The sequence below is a fragment of the Lactuca serriola genome, chromosome 6 (genome assembly GCF_051521515.1).
Source record: "Lactuca serriola cultivar US96UC23 chromosome 6, Lser_US96UC23_V15, whole genome shotgun sequence".
NCBI lineage: Eukaryota > Viridiplantae > Streptophyta > Magnoliopsida > Asterales > Asteraceae > Lactuca > Lactuca serriola.
In genome coordinates, this window is record NC_136413.1 from 34,434,666 (window position 1) to 34,453,992 (window position 19,327).

A 19,327-nucleotide genomic window follows, 5' to 3' on the forward strand; every position below is an offset into this window, starting at 1 on the left:
GGAATATCCGAATGTCTTCCCTAATGATTTTCCTAGAGTGCCTTCAAAGAGGAAATTAGAGTTTCAGATTGACCTAGTTCCCGGTGCGGCTCCGATCGCCAAATCATCTTGTCGGTTAGCACCTCCAAATATGCAGGAGTTGTCTACACAACCACAAGAGCTGTTAGACAAGGGGTTCACTCGGCCAAGTAGTTCGTCATTGCGAGCGTCGATCATGTTTGTGAAGAAGAAGGATGGGTCACATCGGATGTGTATCGACTACCGAGAGTTGAATAAGCTAACGGTGAAGAACCGTTATCCAGTCTCAAGGATTGACATTTTATTTGACCAACTTCAGGGTGCATCTTGGTTTTCCAAGATTGATCTGTGTTCGGGTTATCATCAGATGAGGGTCAAAGAGGAGGATACGTAGAAGATAGCTTTTTAGACTCTTTATGGTTATTACGAGTTTATGGTGATGCCCTTCGGGCTCACTAATGCCCCATCCGCATTCATGGACCTCATGAATAATGTATGCAGACCCATGCTAGATCGGTCTGTGATTGTGTTTATGAATGATATCATAGTCTATTCTAAGACCCAGGAGTTGCATGAGGAGCATCTGAGGGAGGTATTGGAGGCCTTGAGGAGGGAGATACTGTATGAGTAGTTCTCCAAGTGTGAGTTTTGGTTGTGCGAGGTGTAGTTTCTAGGGCACCTTGTCAACTAGAACGGTATTCTGGTTGATCCGGCCAAGGTCGAGGCGGTGATGGGATGGGAGGTTCTGAAGTCTCATATGAGATTCAAAGTTTTCTTGGTCTGGCAGCTTACTATCGGAGATTCATTTAGGATTTCTCCATGATAGTGGTTCCTCTGACTCGATTAAAGAAGAAGACCGTCACTTTTTGTTGGGGGCCTGAGCAGCAAACAACTTTTGAGATCCTGAGGCAGAGATTGTGTGAGGCGCTGATTTTGACCCTTCCTGAGGGTGTTGATGATTTTGTGGTTTATTCTGATGTGTCGATCACGGGTTTGGGTGCAGTTCTAATGCAAAGGGGTCGTGTTATTTCTTACGCTTTGAGGCAGTTGAAGCCTCATGAGGTGAACTATCCTACACATGATTTGGAGTTGGGGGTTGTGGTGTTCCCCCTCAAGATTTGGCGACATTTCCTTTATGGAGTCCATTACTATCTACACGAATCAAAAGAGCCTCAGGTATTTGATGGATCATCCGAATCAGAATATGAGGCAGCGTAGGTGGTTGAATGTGGTAAAGGATTATGATTGTGAGATCCTTTACCATCCAGGGAGGCCAATGTGGTGGCTGATGCTCTTAGCCACAAGGCATTCGCGACTCTGATCAGGGATATGTGTTTGATGATGACAGTGATTACTCCATTATTGGAGAAGATTCAAGAGGATCAAGTTTACGCTATGAAGTAAGAGCACCGAAAAAGTGAGCTCATTATGGGTCAGGTGGCTTCCTTTGATTATGATAGTCGAGGGTTATTGACTCTCCATCGGAGGGTGTGGGTTCCTTATTGGGGTCGCGTCAAGTTCTGATGGAAGAGGTGCACAATTTAAAGTTCTCTATCCATCCCGGAGCAACAAAGATGTATAGAGATCTATGTCCCGATTATTGTTGGCCATTTATGAAGCGGGATGTAGCTTGGTATGTGGAGAGGTTCTTGACTTGCAGGAAAGTCAAGGCTGAGCATCAGCCACCTCACAACAAGATGCAACCGTTATACATTCTATTTGGAAATGGAAAGATATCACCATGGATTTCATCACGAAGTTTCCACGGAGAGCGCGCAAAGTGGATTCGATATGGGTAATCGTGGATCGATTAACCAAGAGCGTGTATTTCATTCCGATTCAGCAGAGTATTCTAATAGAGAAGTTGACCGACATTTACACCATGGAGGTTGTGGCATGTCATGGGGTGTCGGTTTTAGTGGTTTCAGACAAGGATGTGCGGTTTACTTCCAGGTTTTGGAAGAGGTTTAACGAGGAGTTGGGTACTTGTCTGCACTTCAATATGGCTTTCCACCCGTAGACTAACAGACCGAGTGAGCGGACTATCCAGAACCTGGAGGATATGCTTCGGTCATGTGTATTGGATTTCAGTGGGAGTTGGGATATGTATCTCTTTTTGGCGGAGTTTTCGTATAACAACAGTTATCACGCTAGCATCAATCGGACTCCTTTTCAAATGCTCTAGGGGAGGAAGTGCAAGACTCCGATATGTTAAGTTGAGGTCGGTCAACGAGATATGGGGAATACTTAAGTAGTACTCAAGACTACTGAGTTGATTCATCAGGTTCGGGGTAGACTTCAGACAGCATAGAGTCGGCAGAAGAGCTATGCTGACAATGCCGATCAGACCTGGAGTTCCAGGTTCGGGATATGGTTCTTCTGTAGGTGTCATCCGATTCAAGAAGAGGGGCAAGTTGGGCCCTAGGTACATCAGTCCTTTTAGGATTTTGGCTCGGGTGGGCCAGGTTGCTTATTGCTTGGATCTTCCCGAAGAGCTTATCCAGATCTATAATATTGGATCTTCCCGAAGAGCTTATCCAGATCTATAATATGTTTCATGTCTCTGGGTTGCCAAAACACACTTGTGTGGATCTAACATGAGTTTCTCCTCTTGTGGATCTAATAGTGAGGATTTTACGATGGACATAGCAGCTTTAAAATCCACCTCGCATAAAGTAGCAAAACATGAGAAACATGTATTAAAAATTAACATGAATTTATATCATTCATGTTTGATACATTTTGTTTCCTTGCACCACGAGAGGTCGTGAAGCTCCTTAATAAAGTTCAACGAGTCATGCATACTATTGTTATGTCACCAAGATCTATAAATTTTGTTTGTAAAAGAATTAGTTTTATCATTCAAAAAAAATAACGTACAGTTTGTTGTTACCCTTTTGTCTTCTCATTTCAATGTAAACTCTTTTGAATCCCTTATGTAATTACATTGTGAATTTATTATATCAAAATCCGTTTAGGATTTTGAATATCATCCTTAAATCATAATTGTCATTTTACTTTTTTTTTTTGGTACTAGTTTATTTTTTAATCAAAGAAATGTTATGTTTAATTTTATTTTAATTTTTTTAGTTTTAAATTACTAAATTCTTAATTAAACAAAACAAAACTCGAGCATTTAGAACGAATAATTTTACATTAGTTGTGGGTTGGAAGTGATTGGAAAGAAAACGAAACCGATCCGACAAATATATTTGACAACAAATAGATTTCAAAGGATAGACTTCCTCTTACCCTAAAAGAAAAAAAAAATGATATCAAAACTGAATACGAAGATGAAACCCTCACAAAACAAAACATACCATTATCTATGTCTAGAAGCAAGAAATTATATTTTAGAGAATGAAGTAACAAAAATAATAACTCATTTTAATAAACCAAGATAGCGTGATTCATAATAATAATAATAACACCATACACAAGATTTACCCAAAAAAGAATCCCCAAGTACCCATATAAATTTTTTAGCATAACCTCTTAAAACAGAAACGTGTAAAACTAAAAACTAGACTAATACATCTGCTTGTAGAAGAGAACATAAGCTTGATCATGAAGCACTTTGTTTGTAGAAATAGCAACAACCGAAGCATCATCATATCTCAACCACTTCCCACTTGTTTCATGCAACACATCAGCACTGTAATGACCCTTCGATGGCTCTCTTCCATGATGAGTTATCGTTGCCACTAGCTCATATCTTCGACCCTGTTTATCATAATTATAAAATTAATAAATAAAAAAAGATGATATATAAATATTAAATACATACCTCTGGTGATGATAAAACAAGGAGATCACGATTGAGAGTAAGGTGAAGAGGAAAATGGATCGGTTTGAGTAATTTTGTGCTTCCTTGACTTCCATAGCTAAACCTCATTAAGTGTAGTATTATTATCTCTGGAAGCTCTAGTATTTTCACTGATTTACTTGCACTTACTAATTCTGCCTGATAATTACATATCAAAAAATAATATCAATTAGATATTCATGAAATTTACAATCTTGAAAAAGAAAAATACCTTTCCTGCTGATGAAGCACGATACCCTTCAAGTGTCTCTGGAGCAGAAAAAAGATGAAGTGCATCTTCTATTGTATGCACAGGATCTGGACATATATTCAAATGGAGCAAAAGAAATGGCTGAATGGTTGCAGATGCTTTGTTACCTCTTGCTTTCACAACACTTTTTAATTGGCCTCCGAAAATCTCACTTAATTTTGAAGGGATAAAACTTTGTGTTCTTGTGATTGCAGTTTTGTTCTTTGGTCCAACTGTTTCCCAACTCTCATCATCATCTTCATCACTTACAGATGAAACCAATGAAACTTTTCCACCATTGAAATTACAACCCTCTCCTTCAAGTTTAAGCAGTTCATCATGCATTTGGTGCATTACAAAACTTAAAAACTCCTGAGCATCTTCTTGCCTTTTTAAAAAACAAACTTCAACTCAGCATCCGAAATTCCAAACACAATGTATATATAAATTTTATAACATTAACACAAACCTTGGTCTTCCAGAGAAGCTATTTGGCATATCTGGAGAGAAATTGTTTAAAACAGATTCAAACATAACAGGTCGAAAAGGTTTCCCAGTTTCTAGAAGAATATTGTCTTTCTTCTTTGAGTGAATGTCAGAAGGCATGTCAAATCCAGAAATAAACTCAACAAATGCATGTAAAGTTGGGTAACCAATCTGTAATAAAGGTAAAAATATAATAATGTATCACAATTCACAATAGCAAAAACAAAGACAATTGAAGTTTATTTACCTCGGGTATATTGCGTGTTCTTAGCTCTTGTAAGAGATGTACAAAGGGAGAACAAGCAAGAAGAGCTTGAAGAGTTGCATTTAGAAAGCACAAATTTCCAGAGTTGACTAAGCCTCGAGGGAGTAACTCTGTTGCAGCTTTATGGAGACCATTTGATGCAGTGATAAGGTTATTTTTGGGATTTATCAAGTTCAGAGCTTCAAAGGATTCGACATAAGCTTCACTTCCAATGCTTTCAGGTACAAATGATACAAGGAGTTGTGCATTTTTTGGTTCCTGTTCTTGCACACCATTGCTATAGGAAAGAGAGCTTGAATCATGGATGTTTCCATTTTTATTTACAACTGCAACAGGGGTTCGTGATGATGATGATGATGATGATGATGCATGAACAATTTCATCATTTTTACTTTTCTTTACTGGATTTGATGGTTGGTGGTTTTTGGGAATTTCTGTAACATTTGGTTTGTTGTTGAAGATGCCCACAGATCTTAGAGTTGCAGAGTCCAAAGAACCAAACATAAATTCTACATCATTCTGTTTTGAGGTACTTTGCAGGGATTTGATCTCATCCTCTGTAAATGATCCAAACACGAACACCTGAAAGTTTGTAACAAGATATATATGTTTTATTGATAATAAAGGCAAACAACACAATTGATATGGATTCTCAAAAGTATATGAAACTTACTAGGTTCTACAATCATTAAAGTGTAACCTTTTTAACTTTTCCAAACCTAAGAATCTAGAGATATATAGACTAATACACTATCTTTTATGTGTATGGGCTATATGGGGTGACACTACAATCGTACAAACTAAACCTAAAATAAAAGCCCTAACAGTTACATCATCAACAGAAGCAGTAACTAACAGTGATACTACATAAAATACAGCTCATCGCATACAAAATCGAAAATACATATAGTATAGATAGAGAAAGAAGAGAAGGAATTTACGTTGTGGTCAGTCATCTCGAGGAGATAAGAAGGGACGAAAGCTCAATGAGAAGCTGGAGAAGTGGTGACCATGATGTGAAAGTGAAACAGAAGACTGCCGTTTTTGGGAGGAACTACTGGCACTACGAGCACGAAGATGATGGAGCAGAACAGCAATGGAAGACATATGAATGTAAGGGCAAATATAAATAAATTTCTGCGCAATGGGATTATTGTAATTATATGTGTGTATGTATATGCGAGATGAAGATGACGATGATGGAGAATTAGGGTTTTTGTCTCTACCTGAAATTTTGGCGTTCAACGATTGGAAAGTGAAAAGGGGGGCAAACTTTGCTTTGGGTGGGCGAAGGGGATATTGGTGTTTTAAGGGTTAAATCGTGGAGACCGGAGACTATTATTTGTTTTTTTTTTTTTTTTTTTTTTCTTTTATTTAAATATAAATAAATACTTTAGTCAATTTTATTTAAATAAAATATCGATATCTATATCTATATCTATATAGATATATTATATTTTCAGATCTATCTACATTGATATTTATACATATATTAGAAAAGTAATAATAATAATAATAATATATTCCAAATTTAAGCCTTGTAAAAATTTTGAGTCACTTAACTTATAATTTTTCCAAGTATTTTTAAGATGACATAGTTTGTGGATAGAAGTCATAGAACCTATGATTCATAAGTCAAAACGGGCATAGTTATACGAGCCATGTTCTTCAAGAAGAAGAAGCATCAACATATAAAAGACTAAAGATAACACAACTAGTCTATGTGACAACTTTTGTAAGTGAAAGAATCAAAACTATGCATAGGAGATTACAGTCACAAGCTTTACTAATGATAAAACAGCGGCATCATATGAAATAAGAGGACGACATGACTAACATACGAAAAGAAGACAACAAGAGTTAGGGGTGGACGTAGGATTTTACAGTAAGGGTTGCACGAGAGAGTTGGGGTTGCACGGTAGTAGAAAAAATAAAATTTTCAAAAATTTTTGAAAAATTTTCTACTGCGGCCGGAAAAGTTAGGGGTTGTCGGTATCACCGTGGACCACCCCTGTGGATCATTTCCTATGAGTCAAAGTGTTCCTATTATACCACCAAAGTCAATAACATAGGCTTTTAAGCATGTTTTTATTCATCTAAGAGCATCTCCAATGAACCTCTCTATTTTTGTGTTATAGAGGTCGAAATGTTTCAATCAACAAAAAGTGGTCTTTATTTTTATGGAAAGAAAATATGACCTTTATATATAAATGTCTTATTCATAACATCAAATCACTTTTTCCTTTAAAATGGTTATTTTAATTGTTTTTTAGTTTTTATAATTATTGTTTTATATTCTATAATATTAAAATATGTTTTAGTGTGTGGTTGGAGTTAAAATGAAATTTGGTGTTAGTTTTACACAAAATAATGTAATTTTTAGTGGTAAGGTTGGAGTGGTCTAAGTGATAGTTGCTGATTGGGTTAGAGCTGACTGAGTTAGAAGCTGACTGAGTTAGAAATGCTGATTGAGTCCACGTTTGTCTGAATTTATGTTGTTTGATTATTTATTTGACTGATTTTGCTGAATGATAAAAATGACCATATTATCCTTACGTTGTCCTTTTTTGCTAAATAAAATAATTATAAAAAGCTATATCATTTAACGTGAACCATTTGAAAGTAACTGAGTAGCAATCTGGTCACGCAAAGTAGTCATATACTCAACGGCTTCTGAACCCCATTCTATGCCTTGTATGTTTTGGCCCTCACTTTCTCCACCTCCCACATTAGGAGTAACCATATTGTTTTGTTCAAAGCTCGTAAATAGGTCATCTTGAATATCGTATTTCTTTATAAAATTATGGACCGCGACACAGACAATGACTATCTCTCTTTGCACTGGAAAATGATAAGGAGTCATACGTTTTAAAATTGGAAATCTCACCTTCAATACACCATAAGCACGTTCAATGATATTTCTAAGTTATGCATGAGCATGATTGAACCTTTCTTCCTTAGTTAAAGCCTTGTTTCTTCGAAAATCGGCTAACCAATACCTAGTATTGCGGTAAGGAGCCATTAATCCACGGATGTTGGTGTATGCGGCATCACAAAGGTAATATTTATCTGCAGATAGGTGACAAATTAATCATATAAATAATATAGATAATAAAACTTATAGAAAAATGACAAACCTGGTGGAGGGAATGGAAATCCAGAAGTCTGATTAAATGCAATTTCTTTCAAAACTTTAGAATCGTGTGCTATGCCCTCCCATCCAGCCCATACAAAGGTGAATATCATATCAAAATCACAAATTCCTATTAAATTTTGATAACATTCACCTTTTCCTCTTCCTCTATAGTGAGTTTGTTCATCAACGGGCAGAACTAGTGTTCCATCTAGTGCACCTATTGCTTTAGGAAATATGTTTTTTAGACGTCTATGTCATTCCGAGGTATTTCTTGTTGTATTAGAAGATGTTGGTATAATAATTTCTCTTGCAAAACACATCATTGCTTTTAACACTTCATGAAAACATTGATGAATCGTTTGTATGGAGTGGTGAAGCTCGAAAACGTTCATTATGTCCTATAACATGTAAAAATATAGCCATTTTCTCTTCAACGCTTATTGTCCTACTACGTTTGTATGGAGTGGTGAAGCTCGAAAACGTTCATTATGTCCTATAACATGGTAGAAATGTATCTGTTATCAATAGGTTAGATGTCGTAACCATTAACTTGGATGGGAATGAATTTCGTCGAGAGATTTTACATTTCAAGTTAAGTGAGTTCGACCTAATTCTTGGAATGGACTGATTTGGAGAAAACCTTGCAGACATCCAATGTGGAAGAAAGATGGTGCGTATTATTCCCCCTAGGAGAGATTTATTTGTAGTGTACGGAGATGAGAGTATAGTGAAGTCTGGAATCATCACAATGATGAAAGCCAGAAAATGAGTAGTCAAGGGTTGTACGACATTCTTAGCTTATGTGATAAACACGAAAAAGAGAAGAAATCAATGACTGGTATACCTATAGTGTGAGATTTTCCTGAGGTATTTCCACATGAATTACCAAGATTACCACCAAAGAGGCAGTTTGAATTCATAATCGACTTATTGCCCGACACGACGCTGATTGTGGAAGCGCCATATCATTTAACGTCTACAGAGATGAAAGAGTTAATGACACAAATCCAAGAGTTGTTGGAAAAAGGTTTTATAAGACCTAGTTCATCACCCTAGGGAGCACCAGTATTATTCTTAAAGAAGAAGGACGGTACAATGAGAATGTGCATTGATTATAGAGAGCTCAACAAAGCTATGATAAAAAAAATAGGTATTATTACCTAGGATAGATGACTTGTTTAATCAATTTCAGGGAGCAACCCTCTTCTCCAAGATTGATCTCAGGTCAAGATATCACCAGTTGAATCATAGAGAGCAAGATATTGAGAAGATAGCCATTAGAACAAGATATGGGCGCTATGAATTCCTTGTAAACCTTTTCTTGATAAATCAATAATAGTGTTCATTGATGATATCTTGATTTACTCTAAAAAGAATCAAGATCATGGTAAAAATCTTTGAGAAGTACTAGTGTAACATCCCAAAAATACGAGCCAAAAATTTCATTTTTAAAACATGTACTTAGCAAAACATTAGGACTAAAACATTCAACGATCATATCATTTCATAAAAGATATTGCATGTCTGGAAAACATTTTTATAAAAACATAAGAGTGTCAGAGTACAAATCCCCAGGTGATATCATAATGCGGAATATAAAGCATGTGTGTGATATACCGCTACCGCGCCAGCTCCTTCCCTTTCGAAGAAGAGGTACCTGAAACCAAAACTGAAAACTGTAAGCACGAAGCTTAGTGAGTTCCCCCATAATACCTCATACCATACGAACATACAATGAACAGCTAGGAGATACGGGCCTCGCCCACACTCATGAAGATAAAGGCCTCGCCCACACTCCGCTAGCTAGGAGATACGGGCCTCACCCACACTCCACTATCTGGGAGGTACGGGCCTCGCCCACACTCCACTCTCAGAGAGATACGGGCCTCACCTACACTCAGCTGCTATCCCATAATATACAAGTATCACACAGACAACGAGTATAGACAACTCTATCATACTGGCATGTATCAAAATCAACTCAACCAAGAGATACGGGCTCGGCCCACATTCTAACATCTCGTCTATACGGGCCGGCCTTGGTGCCTTAGACCTGTCACTACTGGAAGGAAACTCACCTCAAAGTAACTGCTAATCTGTGTGGGAACTGACTGTCTGCTGCTGCTGCCGCTCTGGAAATCCTCCGGCTATAATTCCCACAAAACCCTAGTCAAATACTGCTAACCGAATTCAGGGTAAAATGACCATTTACCCTTTACAAATCAAGAGTCAAGTCAAAGTCAACTGTGAGTTGGCCCGACTCGCTGAGTTGACTTGTCAACTCGCCGAGTCCTTATCCCTTTGTCCGACCCTAAACTCGTCTCTACTCGTCGAGTTAAGCACTGACTCGACGAGTTCTCCTTCTAATTAAAGGCCAATAGTCCTTCATCCTACTCGCCGAGTTGTATGAACAACTCACCGAGTTCGTCTTCATTCGAAGAATACTCTAAGCTGTGACCCGCCAAGTTGTATGAACAACTCGCCGAGTTATTCTTGAGACAAGAAGATTGCCTTGAACTCGCCGAGTCATGGCACTGACTCGCCGAGTTACTTCACGAGTGAGTCTAGCTTCCGACTCGCTGAGTCCTATCCCACAACTCACCACTCCACCCCGCAGTCACGAAAAGGGGGAAACTTGGGGACTCGCGACTCGACTCGCCGAGTCAGATGAACGACTCGCCGAGCCGGCCACATGCAAATACTATACACGCGATTTTGCTTGAATCCAACTCATGCTATTCATAGATCTGGGTTCCTAGGGCATGAATTGTTGGATTAGTGTCTAAGTCCATAACTATTTTGGTATGTACTTGACCCGATTATGAGCATGGTCCTTTTGGGTTGCCTTCACCATAGCAATATGTAGGATGAATTAAGGAGAGAGAGGTTTAAATATGATTTATTAATATATTATGAGAATAATATATTAAAGGAGAAATCATATTGTTTAATTAATATTAGTCAATAATTAATTATGAATTAATTTTATGGCTAAAAGAGATTAATTAAACTTAGGGGACTGGACTGCAATTATTGGATAATTGAGTTATTGGGCTAAGGAATGCTAAAGGAATAAGGGGTGAACGAAATTATGATGGAAGCCCATCATTTTTTCGTCCATGGCCTTATCCAGAAAGTTCCATGGGCTGCTTAGAGTTTAAGCTGTCCATTAGGGTTTTGACTGAAACCCTAGCAGCCCATACAAGTATATAAAGGACCCCTTAGGCCCCAAAAACGTGAAAAAATGATTCTCTAGGGTTTCCAGCCGTTTTTGGGCAGCCTCTCTTCTTCTCCTCTTCATCCAAGTTGTATATGGTGTTTGTGACTCCATTAGAGGTGCAGCACTTGAGGCACTAAGCTTTCTAAGGCCAATCCAAGCAACGAATTGATTGTTATTGTTAACAATCAAAGGTAATTCTCTAAACCCTAATTCAGTTTATAATATGTTAGATCTAAGTTTATTAGTCTTGGATTCAAAGCATGTACAATAGAGAAACCTAGATCCAAGCATTAGGGTTTGTATGAGCACATAGGACTGTTCTTATGCCTAAAACCCATCAGTGGTATCAGAGCCTTGATTGGTTTCAGTTGTATGTGATGCTTAACTACTTTATTTGCTGAAAATCGATTTTTTGTCCTCTGCCCGACCTGACTCGGCGAGTCAGTGGATGAACTCGGCGAGTCTGTCTGACTCGGCGAGTCCAGGGGTCAGACAGAGGGAATTTCGGGTTTTTGCTGCTGGTTTGGCTTGGATTTAATGCCTAATTCATTTTTTGAAGTTAAAATCCGATTTTTTTTTTATCTTAATTAAGTGTTTATCCATGCCAAAACAATAGATAATTTCAAATCTTTTAAATATTAGTTGTTTATATGATAAATATGGATTATTTCAAATTATTTTGTAATTATCTAGTGTCTAAAATAAGATTAGGTCAAATATAGATAATTGTGAAATTAATTGTTTAATTTGAATTATTTGTTATTTGATCCCTAATGTTTTGAAATGTCTCAAAATTTGCCCTAAAGTTTTGGGATTTAAAAGTTGATTAAAAGTTTAATTTTGAAATGTTAAATTCTAAAACCCTAGTAATTTGAAAAGTTCGAATCACACCCTTATGGTTTTATTAATTAATTAAAGTGTATAATTAAAAGTGATTTAATAAACCCATAAAGTTTTTGGTTTACATTTAATTAAATTAAAAGTATAATTTACTAAGTTAAACCACCTAGTATTTTAAAAGTGTAAAATACATCATATACTATATATAACATTAAAAGTCTTATATTATATATGTATGAGTAATCAGTCAGTCTTACCGTTAGTAGGCCTCATTCACGAAGCTGGTCTATAAGGGGTGTTTAAGGAAATTGCCTATAAAATGGCGATTGAATGGGTATCCACTATTACCCACCGCACTCTTGACTAGTGGAGGGTCGTTAGCCGAACGGGTAGGATAGGACAGAAACCTTCCATTATAAGTATAATGAAGTACAAAGTAACTAAATGCTTTTTCAAATTCCCAAATCATAGTTACTTTAGGAAAAATGTGAAATTGTATGCTAATCCATGGAATTACACTTCGTACCCCTGTCAAACGTTAGTGGAGCGTGTGTGGTTAACCGGCACACTAATTTGGGGATGACATTGGTAGCAAAGGGTGACTCGATGTTTGTCATAGATCAATGGAGCGTGTGTGGCTAACCGGCACATTGATTAGGTGATAGTAGCATTGGGTGCACCACGTGATTCGTATGGTTATTCACACCTTGTTTGTGATCCTCGACATCCCAGTCACAAATAGTAGGGCATAATCGAGATTAAACATGCCATTGAAAATTTCAATGAATCTCAAAAGAACTAGGAGTTTCAATTCATTTAAAACTTAAACTTCCTTTTCGTTTTTCATGGTGGAAATTGGTAAATCGTCATTTACCTACCTTCAAATATTTTGCAACTAGATTACGGCATCCCTTTTCTAGGTTGTAGAATATTGTGTTGGATCCTAGCTTGATGTTTCATTTGGGTGTTACATCAAGAATTCTAATCAACATAACTTGAATTTTCTCCCGTTTTGTAGATGTCTGAATCTTACAATGGTCTTCCCAAATCCTTTGGAACAAGCTTTCCAAATGAAGATGACGTTCCGAGATACGATCAAGGAAATGAGAGTCATGCTTCACTTCCTCCACCTCCTCCAATTGTTCTCCCTGACCCACAAGTTCAAAGGCTTGAAAAGTTCAAGCTCACTCAAGCCCTTTTGGCAAGTAAACACGAAGATGGGAAACCTGTGTGTGCGCACGTCTTAGAGATGAAGTCACACATTGATAGGTTAAACATGTTGGGTGTCGAGATTTCAAGCGAGTTGGCTGTTGACTGGGTTCTTCAGTCACTTCCTGAATCATATAGTGAGTTCGTTAGAGAGTACTATATGATGGACCACGACGTGACCCTAATTGATCTCACCTATTTGCTTATAGCTGCTGAATCAGCAATGATTGGCGTGCTAGTCAAGCAAATTTGTCTGGTGAATCAAACTCCCAAACTTCAATGGACACTGGCAACATTGGAAGTCCAGAAAGAACTAAGTCTGTGATTGTCCGATGTGCTGTGCCAAAGGAGTCCATTTGCTTTTATTGCCAAGAGAAGGGGCATTGGAGACGAAGCTGCCCTAACTACCTGAGAGATCTAAGAGATGGGAGAGTCAAGACGTTTGGCTCTACCTCAGGTAAAATCCATTATCTAACTCTTTTAAGTTCCTATTCTAGATTCTTAATACATGATGTGATAAGATTGCATTTTGATGTTTTGTAGGATCGAAGAAAAAAGAGGAAGCTTAAGGGAAGAAGTGAGCTGAATCTGATCGTGAAGAAATGGATTTCGATCGCATTACTTGAAGATTGGATTCTTGAGCTACTACTTGGAGTTAGAATAGATTGTTAAGAAATATGTAATAACATAGTTTTTCAATTGAGTTGCATTGTAAGGACAAATTTTTCCGCAATAAAATGATTTTTGATTTTATCTTATTTATCCTTGCAATGGCATGTATGAAAAATTGATGTTTGAAGGTTTCTATTATTAGCAATAATGGATTTGATTCTTAATTGTATTATTTGTGGAAATATCAAAAGTTTACCAAATAGGGAGAGTTTCTCATCGCCCAAGTTTCATTTGGACAGAAACTTGGAATCATGCAATGTGTATTGTATGATGAATGAAAAACTTTCACATTTGGGAAACTTAGACTAATTCTTTGACAAAGTGTCAAATTGAAGGACTAGGAAGATCAAGTACACTAGGTTGTGCGTTGATCAAGTCTACCACAAGAGTGACAAAGATATTCGTCATGATTTACTAAAGTTTAGTAAATATGGTTATACTTATAAGATTGAGTATAACTCTGAGTTGACTGAAATAGTTTCAATCAATAGCAGAACGAATAAGAAGAATCAAGAAGGCAGAAAGATAAAAGTTTCTCCATTCTAAGAAGAAGGGAGAGTACCTCTTATTGTGTTTTATGATGAAGTCTTAATGATTAAGAACCATATCTCAATTGATCCTCTAAGTGAGTCTTAGTACATTTGCATGTCTAAGAAGAGGAATCGAGAATTGTAGAAATGGTTAAATCAAAGAGTCAATCATACTTCGTTCCAATATCAAGTCTTAGAGTCATACTCCAAGATTGTGACATTGAGTGACAAGTCTTAAGTAGGTTTATAACACTCATCAAATGTGGAATTTGGAAAAGTTTTCTTATTCTTGCACATTAGAAATTGGTAAGTTGTGATGTCTTGGATAAGACAGAGACCAACTAGGACCAATTTGTGAAGTGTTTTGTCTTGATAAGAACTACACTAACTCTTGAATATTTGCTTTGTCAAGAAATGTTTCTTGACAAGAGAATCTTATATGTCAAGGAGTCAGTTGGAGTCTTAATGGTCTTGAAAGGTTTCAAGAACAAATCAAGAATATACATTATCGATCATCACTAGCACACGACTTGAGGTTTGCAACCTATCGTGCTGACATTATTTTGTTTTTGTACCATTCCAATTGAGTTAATTGAGTATGTGAGTTCTATGAGTTCTCATTTGAATGCATACTAGAGCCTTAGTCGATGGAAAGTACATTGATATGTAGGACAAGTTACTAAACTACTTGGAAGACATGGTGGGCACTCGTGCTACCATAAGGCAAAAAATCAAGATTAAGAAAGTTCAGTCCATATGAGTTTGGATTTGTCGCAAACCTTGGTTTTGGCAAATTCACATGGATAGGAAATCATACACCATAAAATCTAAGTGTCATAAGATTCCCTCCTTCATGAAAATGACTGTGAGGAAATGCTTTCACTAAAAGAGATTTTAAGAAGATAGCGATTGTGAAAATTGTATTCTCAAAATTCGATTATGGTTACGACATCCCCTTCCATAGTTCGAATTGTGAGATTTGGCAATTAGTTTGAACATTTGGAACTTAGTAACATAAGTTCTAAATTGGTTAAACACACATATGAGCTATCTAAGGCAAAGGTGTATAAGTTTAAGAAGCTTAGATAAAGGCTTATCGAAGCATCTGGTATTAGAAATATGAATTTCAGAAATTCAATAGACATTGTTTTCTGAAAGTTCATTTGTTTTCTGAATACATGTCAAAGCTAGTGGGAGCAGAAGTGTTATGCTTATATGATAATAATCATCATGATAGTGGGAGCATAAGTGTTATGCTTGTATGATTATTATGGCGAGTATTGCAAGTTAGCAATATTAATTATAGAAAAACAAAGATTCAATTTGCAAAGTTGCATGGGTTGAAAAGTTGTTTTAATATAATTAAGGGAGAGAATATTATACTTCGTTTCAAAATCTAAAGCTTAGATTGAGAAATTTTAATATTTTCAGTCAAAGGATACATTGTGTGTTCTTAAAATTCGATTATGATTACGGCATCCCTCTTCATAGTTCGAATTGTGAGAACATACATAAAATATTATGGCAAAAGATTGGTAAAGTATCATATCTTTATGTAAGACATTATGCATCGTGTCCCATACGCTTCAGGTATAGGATCGATTGCAAATGCTATAATATTTTACCATTCTAAAATTTTCTAAATGTCTAGCGCATTAAGAGGGAAAAGGACTAGAATTGGTTTTGACTAAAATAATTAAACAACTATCAAAGGATAATCCAAAGTTCGCTGAGGATTGGTCGCTTGTGAGTAGTTGGAAGTATGGTATTGGATGGACCATATCGACATTATTATGAATAGATAAGATTCTGTTAAGAATGAGTTGTCATATGGCAAATGTGGAAATGTTTCCATATTGGGAGTTGGATATTAAGATTCTATTAGAAATTTTTATGCAGGAAGGATGTTCAAATGAATGTAATTTGAATGTGAGACTTCACGTCTATGGAATTGTCTTGTAACAATGTCCGATAGAGTACTTCATAATTTCATTAGCCAAGTCTTGGTGACTTTTGTGCTATGACTTTGTGAAAGGATCGTTGCGTAAAATGTTAGAATCTAGCATATTCTAGTAGTGGCAAGAACCTTGTGTTCTTACACTAACAATGGGGATTAAGGAATTGTGAAATGAGCATCATTGAAAAGGGTTTTTCAATTGATCCATTTCACAAAGCATGGACCATAGGAAACAAAGTGTGCATGCTTAGAGCATGGGACAATTGTTGTTGTAATTCAAGTAATGAGTTGATTATCCGAAACATTAAATGATAATAATGAGTAATCAATATGGTGGATAAATAGAAGTGTTTATTTACTCTCACAAGTTTGGGGCCATATAGGATTAAGTATTATTGTTATGTTTCGGTTTGCATGTTTTGACTTCCAGAATAACTAGGTTATTCAAACATCCACAGTCGGTCATACGTTGGGAGTAGGTATGAATAATGCCTGTCATGAATCTGTCTGTAGATTGTCTAAAGTGTTTAAACATAGCACAAGTTTGCTGCAGAGTTCATGAGTGCTTTGATAAGATTAGAGTATTGGATTAAACCCACGCTCACTTGGATCACTTCATGGTTTTATCACGAGTGATTAGTGAGACGATAATATTGTATATTCTTGAAACCGAGACGTGTGAGTTGTTATTTGTTAGTCGGTTGCACATTGATAATAAGTAAACGCATCAGTAACTTGGTGTTATAAAACTTATTGTTGTGTGTGATTCGATCAGTAAATGCAAGCGAGCATTTGAGTCGAAGTTTATCCATTCCTTTTACCCAAAGTGGGATAAAAGCGATATCTGTGGGCCTCTCGATGATTTAGTGATGACACCTAAGCGCTTGGCCAAGCCGGGATTAAGTTGATGTGTTCAATTGTAGTCTGTTCTCAGTCATCATAAATCGGAAGTCGGGAAACAGTATAGAGAGAATGATTGAAATTCATGTCTTTTGTCTATACGATATCCTGAGAATGGAGGAATATATAATCCTTTATCTAGAGGACACACTATCTGATAAGATCAGAGTTGATAGCGGCTTGTGAAAGCTACGATTGCTGATCAGGTTCTGAAGTCATACGGAAAATAGTTATTAGACTTATCCAAGTGGGAGACCGTTGGATTAGTGTCTAAGTCCATAACTATTTTGGTATGTACTTGACCCGATTATGAGCATGGTCCTTTTGGGTTGCCTTCACCATAGCAATATGTAGGATGAATTAAGGAGAGAGAGGTTTAAATATGATTTATTAATATATTATGAGAATAATATATTAAAGGAGAAATCATATTGTTTAATTAACATTAGTCAATAATTAATTATGAATTAATTTTGTGGCTAAAAGAGATTAATTAAACTTAGGGGACTAGACTACAATTATTGGATAATTGAGTTATTGGGCTAAGGAATGCTAAAGGAATAAGGGGTGAATGAAATTATGATGGAAGCCCATCATATTTTCGTCCATGGCCTTATCCAGAAAGTTCCATGGGCTGCTTAGAGTTTAAGCTGTCCATTAGGGTTTTGACTGAAACCCTAGCAGCCCATACAAGTATATAAAGGACCCCTTAGGCCCCAAAAACGTGAAAAAATGATTCTCTAGGGTTTCCAGCCGTTTTTGGGCAGCCTCTCTTCTTCTCCTCTTCATCTAAGTTGTATATGGTGTTTGTGACTCCATTAGAGGTGCAGCACTTGAGGCACTAAGCTTTCTAAGGCCAATCCAAGCAACGAATTGATTGTTATTGCTAACAATCAAAGGTAATTCTCTAAACCCTAATTCAGTTTATAATATGTTAGATCTAAGTTTATTAGTCTTGGATTCAAAGCATGTACAATAGAGAAACCTAGATCCAAGCATTAGGGTTTGTATGAGCACATAGGACTGTTCTTATGCCTAAAACCCATCATGAATAACACGTAAAGTTTCCAACTTTACGTGTAAATATTCACTAATGAAGGTTTTAGGGCTCAAAATGCACCAAAAGAGTAGATCTAGGGCTTTCATGCAATATGGCTCCATAAAGGCAGTAGATGTAAGCTCCTGGAGCTCGATCCCACCTAGATCTAGAGGCTAACAACTTATTACAAACCATAAGGCACAAACAAGCTTGGGGGAAAAACTCAAGAAGGACTTCCATGGAGCTAATAAGGGGCTATAAGCATAAAAACAGAGGGAAAACGAGTTATACCTCAAGGAAAACACTGAGATAGCTCAAAGATGCCTGGTCTCCTCCTCTTCTTCTTGATCTACTCTCCTTCCCTCTCCAAATCTTCAAGAAAACACACTAAAATGCTTCAAACTCACAATGAACAAGGCTTGAACGAAGTATAGAGCTCTGAGGGTGAAGGGGGCGAGCTTGGGGGCGGATAAGAGGGTTTAAATAGGGTGCAAACCCTTGAAATTTAGGGTTTCATCAGACAGCGGAGACTCACCGAGTCCAGAATATGGACTCGCCGAGTCGCCAACTTAAACGTGTTCCGGGTCCCAATTCTACTTGGCGAGTTGGTCCTACAACTCGCCGAGTCCAAGGCTAAAAATGAAAAACACTAAGGAAAATTTTATGTACCAGGAACCAGGTGCTACAACTAGAAGTCCGAAAGAGGGAAAAGCTTTATGCAAAGTTTTCCATGTGTGACTTTTGGATACGGGAGATACAATTCTTGGGTTATATAGTTAACCAGGAAGGCATTATGGTTGACCCAACAAAGATAGAAGATATAATGAAATAGGAGGCACCAAAGAGTCCCACTGAAATTCGTAGTTTTTTAGGATTGGTGGGTTACTATCAAAGATTCATCTAAAATTTCTCTTCTATCGTGGCTCCATTGACAACCTTGACCAAAAAGGGAGTTGCCTATACTTGGAGCGAGAAGCAAGAAAAGACTTTTGGTGAATTA

General features: G+C 37.0%; 2 protein-coding genes across 3 annotated transcripts; both read right to left on the minus strand.

Moving 5' to 3' along the window:
- Positions 1-3,384: 3,384 nt before the first annotated feature.
- Positions 3,385-6,129, minus strand: LOC145058216 (ubiquitin carboxyl-terminal hydrolase 24-like). Of its 2 annotated transcripts, XM_079006129.1 has the most exons (7): positions 6,051-6,129; positions 5,766-5,887; positions 4,807-5,406; positions 4,543-4,730; positions 4,056-4,461; positions 3,806-3,982; positions 3,385-3,741 (listed from the first exon to the last, which is right to left on the minus strand). In XM_079006129.1, exons 2-7 carry the CDS (start codon positions 5,778-5,780, stop codon positions 3,547-3,549), a joined length of 1,581 nt encoding a protein of 526 aa, XP_078862255.1. In that variant the 5' UTR covers positions 5,781-5,887; positions 6,051-6,129; the 3' UTR covers positions 3,385-3,546. The 2 variants fall into 2 exon arrangements, with proteins under 2 accessions (XP_078862255.1, XP_078862256.1); XM_079006130.1 differs by lacking the exon at positions 5,766-5,887 and having other exon boundaries at positions 6,051-6,069.
- Positions 6,130-7,426: 1,297 nt separating this feature from the next.
- On the minus strand, positions 7,427-8,070 carry LOC145059641 (uncharacterized). Its single transcript, XM_079007454.1, has 3 exons — positions 7,962-8,070; positions 7,793-7,893; positions 7,427-7,711 (listed from the first exon to the last, which is right to left on the minus strand). The coding sequence occupies exons 1-3, from the start codon at positions 8,068-8,070 to the stop codon at positions 7,427-7,429; spliced, it is 495 nt and encodes a 164-aa protein (XP_078863580.1).
- Positions 8,071-19,327: the final 11,257 nt, after the last annotated feature.